At 40.3% G+C, this 14,807-nt stretch overlaps 1 protein-coding gene across 12 annotated transcripts in view; it reads left to right on the top strand.

Annotated features, from left to right (window-relative positions):
- Nucleotides 1–14,807, top strand: part of AKAP13 (A-kinase anchoring protein 13) — a 202,008-nt gene that overhangs the window by 160,994 nt on the left and 26,207 nt on the right. For 8 of the 12 annotated variants that reach the window (XM_085588360.1, XM_085588364.1, XM_085588361.1 and 5 more), the window contains 5 exons: nucleotides 2,182–2,244; nucleotides 4,558–4,735; nucleotides 5,189–5,297; nucleotides 13,230–13,272; nucleotides 14,438–14,543. In XM_085588360.1, coding sequence (XP_085444486.1) covers nucleotides 2,182–2,244; nucleotides 4,558–4,735; nucleotides 5,189–5,297; nucleotides 13,230–13,272; nucleotides 14,438–14,543 — 499 coding nt within the window. Of the gene's footprint in view, nucleotides 1–2,181; nucleotides 2,245–4,557; nucleotides 4,736–5,188; nucleotides 5,298–9,262; nucleotides 9,389–13,229; nucleotides 13,273–14,437; nucleotides 14,544–14,807 lie in introns of all 12 variants that reach the window. The other 4 variants (XM_085588368.1, XM_085588369.1, XM_085588367.1 and 1 more) reach the window with 2 other exon arrangements.

Genomic DNA, 14,807 nt, shown 5'->3' with positions numbered 1-14,807 from the left:
AATGTGTAATAATCCTTTCATAAACACTTTCTCACTTTTTCTGGTCTCTAAACCATTTTGGAATCATCCTCTCTAACCCCACTTGTGGAGCAAGAGCCTGAAACTGATTCCAAACTGTTTATGCTCTCCCACAAGGCTGATGTAGATAAAAGCTCCTTCTCCTCTCAAAGCTGTCTTCTGTAAAGGATTTTTGCATGCTCTGCATTGATCCTTTTAGGATTTTATGGTGTTGCAACAGGCTGTGGGTGGCTCCCCCACAGGACTGTGATTCTGCAAGAGTGATTTCCACAGCCTTTGCCAACAGATCCCCTTCCTTCCTTCTCCGAGATCTCAACACTTCCAGGGGTCCTCCTACATATGTAGGGCTCCTCTTCTTCCCTCCCTCTAGTTTTCTATTTCTCTCCCCTCAAGTTTAGCACTTGGGATCATCTCCATAACATGGCAATGGTCAGGAATAGAGGCACCTTTTAGAGGCTAGTGTAAACATTGCATGATTAATGAGGAGAATCTTCTTTCCTTTGATTGAAAAGGGACCACACAAAAATGAGTGCCTTTGGATAGCAAGGTGACATAAGGATGTCTGTAAGGGTCCACCAAGCTCAGTGCTCTTGTGGCCACAAGCAGATGGCCTGGGGAATCGTGTGTGACACCTTCCTTGGGATGCTTTCTCTGCTGCCCTGAGCAGGTCTGAGTGACCCAGGGAGGCTGAACCCAGGCCTGAGAGTGGAGGTTGTCTGTAATGGAGATGGATTTCCTGTGGCCCGGCCTTGGTTCGTTCCTCTGTGATTTCACACAAGTATTTTAGTCCCTGCCATCCCCCACTAATACTTAAACATCTGCCATTGTGGTTGAAGCAGGTGAGGATGATGAAGTACTTGGAAATACTGGCATGTTATGAGAAGGAATGTTTTCATGGAGAATGGTTATAGTACTGTGCTGAGAGCTCCTGGTGAGGCACAACTTTTGGGTGCAAAGCTTTTGGTATATCCTCACCCAATTAACATCCTTTATAAAACGGGCAGCAACTACCTGAACTCTGCCACCCATCCAGATTGTTTCCAATTGCCAAACCTTTCCAGAATGTTTCCAGTGTTGCAGTGTGTGTGGAAACAATATGAGATGGCATGACATGATACATTCAGTAGGTTTAAATCTTCATCTGTGCCCTCAGAGGCTTCTGGCACTTACAGTTCATTGTCCAGGAATGTTTAAATTTGTTCTGCCCTTTTCTTAGGCTCCTGTCATGGGGCAAAGAGTGCTCTGGCTGTGTCCCCTCCTTGCCTGGATCTCACACCAGGACCTGGGAGTAGGACTTGTGCTTATGCAAAATTCCCTTCAGACAATGTATGCTTCCTGAACAGCTTTTTCAGGATTTAGGGATCATATAAATGTCATAGCTGACAAGAAGATGGATTTCTCTGTTTCTGCAAAACCTGCAATTGGGCCATGAGCTAACAGAGAAAAATAACAAAAGCAGTCTAAAATAACAGCCAAAATATTTGCATTCTGTATTTGCATTTCTTATGTCTTTCATGATGCAACTTTGGGACTCTTTCGGGGAATGGGAGCTGAAAGGTTTTTTAGTTAGAAGCACTCTTGATTTAATCCCAAGTCAATAATAAGATTAGCCTGTTTTTTTTCTTCCAGCCTCTTTCACTGACTGTGAAGCATTTAAGAATGTGTCTTTCTCCTTATTTTTCCAAGTGTAGCCTGAGGTTATTAATATTTCTATGGAGGGGACTTACACTGTGAAATATCTGTAAGGGATTCTTTTTCTGATTTGAGAATGAGAGTTCCCAGGAAAATACTAATAATCACTAACACAATGGCTGTGTGTGACTACTTACAAATTGGCTTTGGTATGTTTTAGCCTTGTTTTTCCCAAAAACCTCTCTCCCCTCAAGGAGTACTTTATGCAGTACATTGTATACTTGCTGATGGGGTCGTTTTGGGGGAAGCGTGGGTTGTCCTGCTCCCTATTCAGTGGTAACCTCAGGCATTTGGAGCACTGTGGTCTGTTTGTACAACCAGACGTGTGCTACTGCATTATTTCTGAGTTTGTTGGGTTGTTTTTTTTTTTTTTAAGATATGTGAGAGTGAGTCTTTTAACATTCCCCATGTTCCATAACAACCTGATAATCACTGCCCTTTTCCTTTCTTTGCCTCTTTTGCTGTTCCTAGTTTGAGCTGGTGTCCCTCAGGCGTACAGTACATTGCCATGGGTCCTGACTTTACTTGTAGAAGGTATGGTATGAATAAACGTGCAGCAGAACAGGAGCTCTGCAAGCACCCTGTCATCAGCTTCTCGTGCATCGCCTCCTCCACTGCTGCTCTGGCTGAAGCGTGCACGTGTTTGTTTGCTTGGTCTGCTTTTTCAGCAACTACTCTTGGGAGAGGATCCTCAGAGCTGGGCTGCAGGTGGAGGTGGTGGCTGCTTTCCAGTGGCCTCTGGCAGTGAAGAAGTTGCACTGTTGTGTTGAGCTGCTCTGTCCAGTGATGACTTCAAGCCGTGTTTTTTTCCACAGCAGTGATCAGAATGATAATCACAACAGCCAAAGAATCAAAACAAGATTAAATGTGATTCAGCACTTCCCTGTACCAGATCAGTCTCATAAAGGATTTAAGTTCACACAGACTTGCTCTCTGTAAATTGAAAGACCTAGGTTTTTCTTCAAGGAGATGAATTGTGTAAAACCTTCCCTAAAAAAAAAAACCTGATCACCACAGATGAAAATTTCCCAGGCTCTTAAGTTTTGCATCTTTTGTAGAAAGTCCCAGTGCTGAGATTGATGTTTGCAGGTCACATCTTTACCCAATTTTGTTTGGAAGCCAGTCCCCCAGATTTTATGGCTTTATAGCTTTACTCTGGCAGTTTTTGCTGGTTGTGGGTAGAGCCATTAAAACTCTTTTTTCTGAAGAGTAGATATTGAGAAATAAACCTGCCCTTCTTGGACAGTTAATTATGTTTGGTGGATATATGCCAATCAGCAACTTACAGACCAGTATCACTGATAACTCTTTTATGGGCTAATATTTGCAGGTTTTAGCTAGTTTTGTCACAAGTACATGATTTTTTTTTTTTTGCTACTGTGTAGCATTGTTGTTGCCACCTTGGAATGTAAAAAAGAGATCTTCTGTCATAAATAATCAGTAGAAATTGGAGTGATTTCTACCTACAGGTGTTTTAGAATAAACTTTTAAATGCCTGCTATTGATACATGTTGATTAGTCACAATCTTCCTAAAGCAGATTAAATTATAAATGCTTCAACCAGTCTTTTTTTCTCATTAATTACCATGAAAGAAGGTTTTTTTAAATTACTAAATCTTCTTATTCATGGTTTCTTGCAGTTTTTGCTTTCAAGGTGCATATTTATGAACCTTTTAATGCTGCAGAAAATTAATCACTGCTATGCAAGTCTACATGAACTTAAAGCTCCTCTGGTTGTTTAAATCATCTGTACAGCCTATAGTATGTTTTTTTTTTCATGTGTTTACATGTCAGCTTGTTCACCACAGACATCCTGATTAGCCTTGGGTTGGGATATAAATCCAGTGTAGGGTTGGGACTTAGTGAGTATCAAATCAAACATTAACCATGGATCTGTGCTTGTGTCCTGGGAGGAGAATCTGCAGAGCTTCACCCAGTGAACCCACACTGGCATTTCAGCAGGTTTGTTGATCTTGGGCACGAGCAGCAAGACGATCAGAAGCAGAATGGGCAAGATTTATCAGATTAAATAGTCCCATGTGAGAGCAGGTGTGTTTTGTATAGGTGAGAGGAGAGTGTATTAGTGTTTTTCTGTAGGGGTCACTTGTCTATCAGCACCTGTCTCTACAGAATTTGGCCAGACATTTTATTTCTAACAGCTCTCCAAGCAAAAACTTAGTATTTTATTTAGCTTTGAGTTATTGCCCTAGCTCCTAGCTAGCTCCCTCAGTAGATGATAAAATAAAATTGATTGGGTGATGGAAACAACATTTATTGAATTTAAAAACAAAACCACAGTATGTGTAAAAAAATAAACCAGCTTTGGCAGAATAAATGACATTATCAGTGCCAAAACTGTGCAGTGTCAAGATTCAAAACAGATTCAGAGGATGTGGCTGCAGAGGTGAGTGTTACAGCAGCTGATGTGGGAGGGATGTTGGTCCAGGACAGGCAGCACCATGCTATGCATGGTTTGATTTGGGTGGCTTTATTCCAGGGGAGAGCCTAATATAAAGCTAGCAAAGAGAATATGTGGAAATGCCAAAAACTTTAGAAGAGGTGTTTCTGGATTTTCCTGTGCACCACTCAAAAAGAGTTAAAAAACCAGTAGGAAAGGCAATTGACAAGGAGTTTCAATGGTTGTTCAAGCAATGAACAAACCTTTATGCCTCATTAGAAGCACAAAGATGTTGCTCTTTGCTCTGAAGAAAAAAGAACATGCTGAGGAGTAGCACCTGCCTTTGCCTGCACACTTCAGTGCCTGCTCTATGTGTTTCGTGTTTGCAGGTGCTCTGCTGAAAGACACTGAGGGTTTGGCAGCACCTGACCTCTGTGCTTTTCCTTTAGTTACAGCCTAGAAGGCCTTGCTGGAGACTCTGGTGAGAACAAGAAGCCCTCTACAAACCTGGAGGCTTCTTCTCTGAGCTCCAAAGACCTCAGGAGGAGTCCACTTGCCAGCAATCAGTCCCTGGTCCTGCTCACTGAGGAGCTCGAGCAAGGAGAAATCAGAGACTACAACCACCAGGTAAAGCTGTCCAGCTACTGTTGGATGTCTGGGAAACGCTATATCAACATTTTGGAAGTCATTTTCCCAAGTGACAGTCTGACAAAGGCTTCCACCTTATATGTACATACACATAATATTAAAAATCTTCTGTCTTTGACATGGAGGAATCTCCAGCTATTTTAAATTTTCTACTTTGTTCTTTGGGGCAGCACAACACTTGTGTCTTCTCTTGCTTAGAGGAATGGCATCTTTTGGGAACAAACTGCTAAGCATCAGATTTTTTTTGTCATGTTGAACCACAGCCTAGTTCTGCTGAGGAGCTGGAGTCACAACAGCTATTTCCATGGCCATCAGAGAGCTTTAACAATATCTGGTTTTTAATGTCTTACAAGAAAATGAAGCACACATAATCTGTTGCGTAATTAATTGACATTCTTGACATGCTCATTGTGGTTCTGTTCTGTTCTGCAGGTGCATCAGACATCACAGCCACAAGGATTTAACTTCTGTTCTTCTGCTGTTTCATCTCCACTGACCAAATCCGTGTCTCTAATGTCAATTAGCAAACCAGTGCTCGACAGTGAGTAATCTAGTTTTCCCTTATCCACTCTGTCCTCTGTATAATTGAGTATATGTTGCTTCCTTCCCAAGGCAAAATGTGCTACTGCCCGCTCATGCTTCCTTTATTACATGAAGTACACATTTCACTGCTGCATGGAATTGTGGGTGGAAAGGCAGAACTCATTCAGTTTGGTTCTGTTCTTCCCAGTGTATCCCTACTGTTTTCTTTCTCTTAGGTTTCATTTGTGTGGGTTGCTTTTTTCTTTCTAAATTAGACTACTGGTACGAAAACTATGATTTATTGAGTATGTTAACTAAAAAAAAATAGGATCTAGTTTTGCATCCTTACACCTTTCTGACTTCCTTCTTTTAATGTCAGGTAAATTCCACTTGAGGTCTTACTTCCCTTCATCTAGACTTTTTTAAAGCTGATCTGTGGAAACTTGAAAATCCATGTCTTGATCTCCTTGGGGGAGTTTGTTGCTGTTCATTTTGAGTTAAATATTTTGGAGTAGTTATTCAATAAAATAAATATTTATTGAATCTCATTCCTGAAGAAAATAATAAAAGATGATTCTATAAAATTTTCCAGTTTAGCTTAATTGAAGCGATAACAAGCACTTAATTTTGCAACTTGGCTGAATTGATTCTTTCAGCTGAAAAAGTCATTCAGAAGGCTGCAGCTGGATGTGCTTTGGATGTGTTACACATGTTTTCATTTTATTAATTGCCAGCCAGAAACCCTATTGACGTTTTAGCTCTTGTCAATTAGTGATGGTGTCTGATCTTTCCTCTTTATTAACATGATTCTCCCTTGCAAAGCACAACAGGATGCTTTAAGAAAGGTGTATTATTGATGGAGGAGACTTGCTGGAGAAAGATCACAGGGATTGTGCTTTGTAGGAGATGGTTTTAAATTCTTCACCATGATAATTCTGTGATTAACAAGGATGTGACCTAATGAACATGTAATAACCAGCAGCAGTAACCAAAATGGGTCCTGTGAAGAGACCAGATCCTGCCCTGTGTGGTGGCATTGCCTCTTCCCTCCTTGGGCTGAAGGTCTTCATTGTTGTTTTTTGAGGCATCCAATTTCTTGGCATTGCACCCAGCCTCTGACCAAACACCAAAAAACTTGGCTGGCTCCCCAGAAATGAGCTATTGGTGGCTGAGGAAGCCTGGATGTCCAAGGCTGTTAAAATGTTCTGTGGCCTGGTATTAAAAATGCCATGGAGGCTTGATTATCCCATCTCCTTCTAGAACCAGCCTGGTCCCTGGAGAAAGAAGGAAAAGAGAAGATCTAGTAACCTCTCCAGAGGGGCTGAGGGCTAAGTAGCAGGGTTAATCTTCTGCTTTGAGGCAGATGTCTGTGGGTTTGGGACACTGAATGTAAACATTATTAACATTCCTCTAAGCTTTATTTTCTTAGTCATTAATTTGTGACATTTTTATAGGAAGGTGGTTTTTGAAAATCAGAGCATTTGAGGGATTGATGTGAGCATCCAAAAGGAATAAACACTTGGAAAATTTAGCTAATGGATTTTTTTTCCCAATCATGACACCTTCCTGACTACAGAAACTTCAGTAAATCATCCAAAGGACCACATCCAGCATTCCTGGAAGTGTCCAAGGCCAGGTTGGATGAGGTTTGGGGTAACCTGCTCTACTGGAAGGTGTCCCTGCACATGGCAAAGGCCTGGAACTGGATGAGTTTTAAGGTCCCTTCCAACCCAAACCATTCTATGATTCTGCTTCATTCTTCCCCTTTGAAAGAGGGACAGTGATATTTGCATTGTGACCATAGGACAGTTTGGTGCCTCTTACAAGAAGGTCTTGGTTTATAAACTTCCTTTTGTCACATGTCCCTTGATGCTCATGCTTTTCCAGCAGGACATTTAAGAGTTATGCAAGAATTATATGAAATCTAGGACAAATTCAGTTCTTTATTCCACTTGCATAATTTTGTGGTAGGTGTTTAAAAAAAAAAAATACACTCTCATCACTGCAAATGTGTCTGAATGGGAAGAAAGCAACATGCTGTGATCAAGAACTTTAAAAACCAAATCCAGATATGGAGGGTTTTCTATTATTTTTACTGTTTATTGTCATATGTGCTGAGACAGGAACAATTTCCAAGACCAAGTTCCTAGCCCACACCCCATCTGATGTGTCAGATGTTCCAAGAGCTGATGTGGCCATTCACAATGTTAATCCTTCAGCATTTTATAGAGGGAGGTCACAAGAGCTGTTGGCTGGAGTGCTCGGAAGAATGCTTTTAGGGTTGGAATAGCAAATTTCCAGTGTGGAGCACTGTTATAAAGCCAGGAATTGCTATAAATAAAACCACTGCAATGGAAGTTGAACTGTGCTGGCAAAGGTGGTTCAATTTACAGTAAAGTATTATTGTTCATCTTGACTTTTAGTCTAAATAGACAGTAGACTACAGAAGAAAAGGCCATGTTGCCTAATTGTGTTCTTCATGCCTGGAACACTAGAACAACTCCTTCAACAGGCAGTCTAAACAAAACTAATGCATGGGTCTTCCTAATAATTCTTCAATTTAAATGCCTTTACTGTGCACATTTTAGTCAAATTGCCTGTAGACAATTGGCATTTGTGACTAATGGCTAGAGGAGACGTTCAGGGGAGTTTGTCTGCATTGCTTTCCTAGCATTGGCTATTCCTTGGACAGTGTTTTTTTATTCTGAATTCAGTTTTGATGTATGATACCAGCCATGCAAAAAACCCTCATTGTATGTGGCTGACAGGACATGTTTTATTCAAAGAGAGAAATAATTGCTTTGTCTTTCTCTTGGAAGATTAGTACTGATAAAGTCTTTAGCCTATTTTCCCTGTTCTGCAAGTTGATGTATCCATGGAATTGATGTATCCATGGAATGACTTAAAAGTACCTGCATACCTGTGCTGGAGATACTTAATGTAGGTGCTTAAGGACCCTTAGGTCAAACCTGTCCCAGGAACAGGGGCTCCTCAGCCCTGTCCCAGTCACCTTTCCTGAGGACACACAGATGTACCATGTGAGCAGTGGGTGTCCAGCAACCAGCTCACAGCTCAGAGGTTTCCTTGGGAATCCAGTTTCACTGAAGAATGGCTAGCTGGCTCCTAATTCTCTTTTCAGAGACCATGTACTTACAAAGAATTATTGGATAGCTGCTGCTGTCCAAGGGCTGCTCTTAAAAATAAATGATGGGATATTTGATGTCGCAGACTGCTGAGCTTGGCACTGTGTTTGATAGGCATCTTCCAGCCAAGGGCAGAAGAGGGTATAGGGGGACTTTTCTCATCTTTAGGCAGTTTCTTTAAAACAAGGACTCTTTAAATTTTAGAATAAGGCAGAAGAGATGCTTGTTTTTTCTGTTTCATTGTGGAAGAAGAGAAAGGGAGTTAAAGTCTCTGTTTTAATGCTGGAAATTTTGAAGGGATAACATTATCAATATTGTTGGTTTTTTTAAACTTAGAATTGGCAAGAACCTCCCCATGTAGATAAAGTCAACACTTCAGATAAACTTTCCTTGTTAATATTTGGTAGCTTTGTTGTGTCATTTAACTGCAGAAAGCGCCTTCAAACAGATATCTTGAGTTCTTCTAGTTTGACTTCATGACAGTACTTCCACTGAAGCTGATGCCCTTTGTCCAGAGATCCATTTTGTTGTTTGTATTCTGTTTGGAAAGATACCTGCCTATAACTCTTTACTAAGAGGTCCTATAAAAAATGTCAGCAAAAATAGGGAAAGACTGGAGCCTCGAGCCATGCTTGCAGTGAGACCTGTGCCCTCTGAAACCTGCACCCTCTGGAATTTGCACATTCTCAGTTCTTTGTTTCTTGTGCCTTTCTGGAGCCAGCTGCTTTGCAGACTTTTCCTTTGCTTTGCTTTTAGTTTGCTTTGGCTGCTTTCCTCTCCTTTTTATTATTAAATGCGTTTTCAAGCATGCTCTAATGTCTGCTGTTAACCCACTTCTCAGCCCAGGGCCGGACTCGACCATCGAGACGAATCTCCTTCTCCTTCAGCATCTCTCCACTCATTCCTAAGTCTAAAACTCTCTTTTCTATTGGCTCTTCTTCCAGTGATGAGGAGGAGGAGTTGGAGAGTAAGTAATCATTCTCTGTGCAATGCAGCCATCATGGGTGGAAACACAGGGAAATCTGGTTTTCTGCTTCAGACACTGGAACTTCACCTTGCAAACATTGAACTACCCTTTCCATTGCATGATGTCTAACAGCATTATCCTGGCTCTGTATCTGAATACTAACTAATAGCAGAATGAAAAGGATTATTATCCAAAGAATCTTCTACATCAGCACCATCACATCCTACTTGGTTAGTTTTAGTCCGTATCCATGTGGCAGATATCATCACCTGCCACACTGAGTAGAAAGTGATTTTTACCTTTTTACTAAAACCAAAATACTGGCCTTGAGCTTGTTGCAGGGCATGGAGTTAGCAGAAGAGGTGCATCCTTGTCCTCCATAGGTGACAGTGAGTGCATTGCTCAGTGAAAGAGAAGTGAACAGAAGCCCTGATTATTAAATTCTGCAAATCTTCACAGCAACTTCACAGTTCCCCCACTAAACACAAATTGCAGTCAAAGACCTTAAGTCTTCAAGGTGTTCATATCTAAGTCCTGATATTGTTATCAAAATAATTCTCTGGGAAACAGGTGAGAGTTCTCTGGCAGCTTTTTTTTTTCTCCTGCAAACTCCATTGCTAAAAGAAGCCCAACTAAGGCAGAAGATTAAATTAAAGTGATTTAGAGTCTTCTTGTTTTTTAAAATGGGCTTAGCAAAGATTATTCAAAATGCTTCCTATTTCTTAAGCATGTTTTATTCGACTGTTGAAATAAAGCAGACACATTCCTTGTGTCCTTACTGGGATGGGGGAAATTGCTTTCCACTCCAATAGATTTTGATTGCTTCCTGAGTTTAAAACAATTTCCACACCATCCACGTTGTACATATCTAAATTCTCCTCCTTTCCAGTCCTGGTTTTCACTGTGGGTTTGTCCTTTCCTTCAGCAAGGTCCTGTGCCCAGGTTTGGTATTACCACTTCAGATTTAAGCTCCTTCCCCATTGCTCTGTCCTTTTCTTCTGCTTTTAACAAAACTCACAGATCATGGTCCCCACAAAGTGAACTGCAAAGACACAGCTGTTCACTCATGTGATGCCCCACAGTAAAAAATAGCCTTAGGTAACCTTTCTGGTGGAGTTTATTTGGTGAGTTTTGTTCTTTTAAGCATTTGAGTTATTCTATTATTATTTATTTTTGGTTTATTGTTTTAAGCATGCAATATCTGATATTCATTTTAGGGTATGACAGTTTTGGAAGATATTTATAGGAGCCAGTATTTATCTTCTCTTCCTCAACAGTGCTCGTGTTAACAATAATAATTTAAGATAATGTCAGATATTGTCTCAAACAATTACATTGTTTTCTTTACATATTTGAGAGTACTGTGGTGACTTTATAAAGGTTGATTTAGCCACAGGTCCTTCTGAGACCGTTTTGGCAATGGGCATTTTTCATGGAGCAATCCCAGACCAGTTTTTTCACAACTTTAGGGTTCATTTCTCATAAGAGGATGAATGTTTGAACACTGAGATTGCAAGTGCATTTCAGTTACCAATCCTCAACCTTTCCATTCCTGCTTTTTCTTCAGAAAATGGAGAATTAGTTGAAGTTTGTCTGGTTATATATTTAAGACATAGATTTCAGATGGCTGGACAATTATTATGAAGCCTTTGGATTTCTTGACCCACAGAAGTTTAATTACTGAGATCATTAAGGCATTGCAAGCTGGTTTCAACATCCTAGTCTAGTCACTGCTTTCTGCAAAATGGATCTTGATTAATTATTTCAAGTCCAGCTACCATATGAATTAATTTTTGTGTATAAATACAGCAAATTTTGGCTGCTAGCCAGGTTCACTGGTCATAGATAGGATTTATGGCTTTTGAAACAAAAACTTTTTTTTTTTTTTGTGGGTTCTGAAGTCAGATTTCAGTTTTGTTCCTGGTCATGACAGGGAGCAAAAACATTTTAAAAGTGAGCTTTCCTTCCCCTGTTCTGCTTCAGAAACAAGCCAGAAGGTGAGAAGATGTGTCTTTTACTATGCCTATCTTCCTGCGGTTTACATCTTGCAGCAGTGTGTTGATCATGTAATGTTATATTATAATCTAAAATATGAACTCATAAATAGACCTTAATTCTTCACTGGATCCATTTTGCCTGCCAGCACCATGAATCCCCCATTTTTAAGATGAAACTGCTATTGAAGTAAAAGATAAATTATACATAATTGTAGTTCTCATGCAGTGTATTTTCTCAAGGTAGCAAAAAACAGTCACAAATACCAAATTATTGCAGCTCTTGGTTCGGTGTTTGTTCACATTTTTGTTGTTAACTGCAAAGAAACAAAAAAAAAATCTGAAATACTTAAATCCAGTCAAACAGATTAATCTCGTAAAAAAAAAAAAAAGGAAATACCAACGAGGTCTAACCCAGATTAAAAGCAAACCAGAAGTGAAATGGGAACCAGAGTTACTGGAGCTACACCAAGGATTTGGGAGTCTGTAAATTGCTTTTATGATCCTAGTAGGCACTTACCTAAGTGCCTACTTAATAATATAAATCTACCTAGTTTTATATTATAAAAATATCACATATATAATAAATAAATAGAATACAAAAAATATAATATTGGAAATTGAATAGTAGGCTTCATTTCATACATGTTACAGTATTACTAACTTTGGTGTATTTGGGATAAATCATTAATGAGGTGAAAGATTTTGCAAGGGAAATATTAACACAGCTCTCCAAGCAGGGTTTAGGTAACAGGGTATGCCTGTATTTTAGTTTCTCAATACGAAGAAATTATATTCCTGTTTGAGACTCTGTTGGCATTTGAATCAGTGGTTAGAAAATCTGTATTTAAAGCCTAGCATTGCATGCTCAATTTTTTTTCTAATGCTCTTACTGCTTTTGGATAAAGGGCCTCTTTGCCTCTAGTGGCAAGTAGCTCTTCTGCATTCACCCTTAGCATTAAGAGAATTTGAGCCAAAATGCTGTTTTTCTTGCAGTATATATGCAGAAGCCTAGTAAGGTGACAGCTGGGCCGTTTCTTGAACTACAGATAGGGCTGCAAACATTGCTTATATGAAGGGGTTTTTTGAGTCTTGGCAAGCCTGGTTACTTCAGAAAGAGCCCTCTGTCCTGGATAGTTTCACCCTGATTTTTCAGTGCTCTTCAATGGTGCTGGTAAATGCTGTGAGCTCCCAGATCTGCTCCAAAAGCATTGTGCAAGCAAGTTTCTTGTGTAGAGAGGGTTGGTGCCACTGGCAGGGCTTCAGCTTCGTGTTGAAATTGAGCCTTTCCTCAAGCAGTGTTTCGTGACGAAGCCCCAGGCTGGTAACGTTTTGTGGAAAGCAGAATAAGGCTTCCCTTGTTTCCCTTACTCTTTATGAAGTGCCTCAGGATTTTGATGGGAAAATGAACTACAGTTTTATCAAGGAGAAAAGTTTTATACATGAAACCCGGATGTACTGTACAATAGATCCTTTCTAAGTGGAGTATAAATAAAAGCATTGTGTCAGAATGATTCTCATTTATACTTATTGCCATTGAATTGGCAGTTCTGATTCAGCCACCCTGATTTACCAGCAAGTTTAACAGTTGCATGGTCTTTACTTAATAGCTGAAGAGTGATAAAAATACTAAACAGGCTTTCACCTCAGCATCTAATTTGAGAGCAGCTAAGGTTACAGGGAACAGATTTTATCCTGAGCACGTGAAATCTGTTCTAAACACCCACTTCTGGAAAACATTTCCCTTTCCTCTTGAACCATCCCAATATGCAAATCATGTTTTTTGGAATCAGTGGGATAAGGATGCAGTCTAACCTGTCCCCCCCTGCCCCTCCCATCTTTTGCAGGTGCGCAGTCGTTTGGCAGCTCCGTGGGCTCCTCAGTGCAGAGGTACAGTATTGCATTGCATTATGCAGTATTGCAGCATCCTGGGACACCCTGCCTCTTCTGGGGGACTCCTGCAGCAGGCTCTGCCCAGGGCACCCCAAAGCCTTCCTGGCACCAGAAGTTGTGAAAATCAGTCCTGTGCCCCTAAAGGCTGAAGAATGTTTTAGATCACAGAATATGAAAGTCTGAGTCTCATCTCTTAACAAGGCTCTGTTTATTCATAGCTGATAACATCATGTTATGCATTAGAAATGTGTTGATTATGCATTATTGCAGGGTATTGGTTTGCCCTGAATTATATTTTACACTAAAAGTAGTTCTTTCTGCCTGTGGCTAATTCTCTCTATCTCTCTATAACAAAAGCCAAAACAATTGTGTTTTTGTGTGTTATTTTCCATCCTTGCAAGTTGCACAGAGGAGACAATCTTCCTGGCGGCTTTCAAGGTGCTTCCCTGGAGGAAGGGCCTTTGTGGCACTGGGAGTCTGGTCTCTGTGCCACTGACAGCTTTGGCTTTATTTTATGACAGGGAGGCTCTTCACCTCTGCTCTCTGCTGTCTTCTCCTCCTTGATTTAATTAGTGTTTGTGTTCTGCTTTTGGTTTGTGTTGTACTCAGTATTGACAGACTATGTCAATTAATGCAATAATAGTTTCCCTATTCCTTTATCATAGCTGAAAAAGTCATAAGTTTGTGCGTGAAAAGGTTGGCAAAATTATCTGGGATCCTAAAAATTCCTAAATTAATATACGTAACCATTGTGGTTTATTACTTAATATTGGTATTCTCATTTCTCAGGGGAGGCTTTGCAGACAGTGGTTTCTGTTAAAGACATTCACAGCCTTTTCAGAGTTCACAGATGCCTTTCTCTGGAAGGAAATGGTTCTTTACAGTATTAATGGTTCCTGGTTATTTGACAAGGGGAGCAGCAGAGGGTGCTATGGCATGGCCTGCTTCAAAACAGATATGAGGAGTCACTGAAATTTATCTCAAAATGAGTGGATTGACATTTTGTCTTCACTGTTCCTTCTCTGGTAAAACACCATAAATCCCCTAGACAGTACTGGCTAATAAATGCATTTGTCCTTTAAAAAGAATTGATCCATTTAATGGATGCTTTGGGAAGGAGGGGAAAAAAATGCAACTTTTATCTTTTTTTAATTTATTTTAGCATATCTGAAGAGAGCAGCAGTGTCTCCGCTGGTAAAGGTGTAACAAAAGTCAGCCGCACCTTCAGCTACCTCAGGAATAAAATGTCCAGCAGCAAGAAGAGCAAAGTAAGTGCTTCTTGTGATTTCTGGAATGCCTGTAGGCAGCAGAGAGGAGGTCTGCATTTAGGTCTTTGCTTGACTTCCTTTTAATTACTTTCTTTTACTTTCTTCCTTCCTTTTTGTTTTTTTAAAATGGCAGGAGTGTCTGTGGGGTGATAGTGACTGGCTCCATGGGAAATCTTAGCACCCCAAAACTGAGCCCAAGGACAACTGTATGAGGCTCAATAAGGCCAAGTGCTGGGTCCTTGACAATGCTGGGTGAACAGTTAG

This window comes from Lonchura striata, chromosome 10 (assembly GCF_050655825.1).
Source record: "Lonchura striata isolate lonStrDom1 chromosome 10, ASM5065582v1, whole genome shotgun sequence".
NCBI lineage: Eukaryota > Metazoa > Chordata > Aves > Passeriformes > Estrildidae > Lonchura > Lonchura striata.
This window is presented reverse-complemented; position numbering and strand designations above follow the sequence as displayed.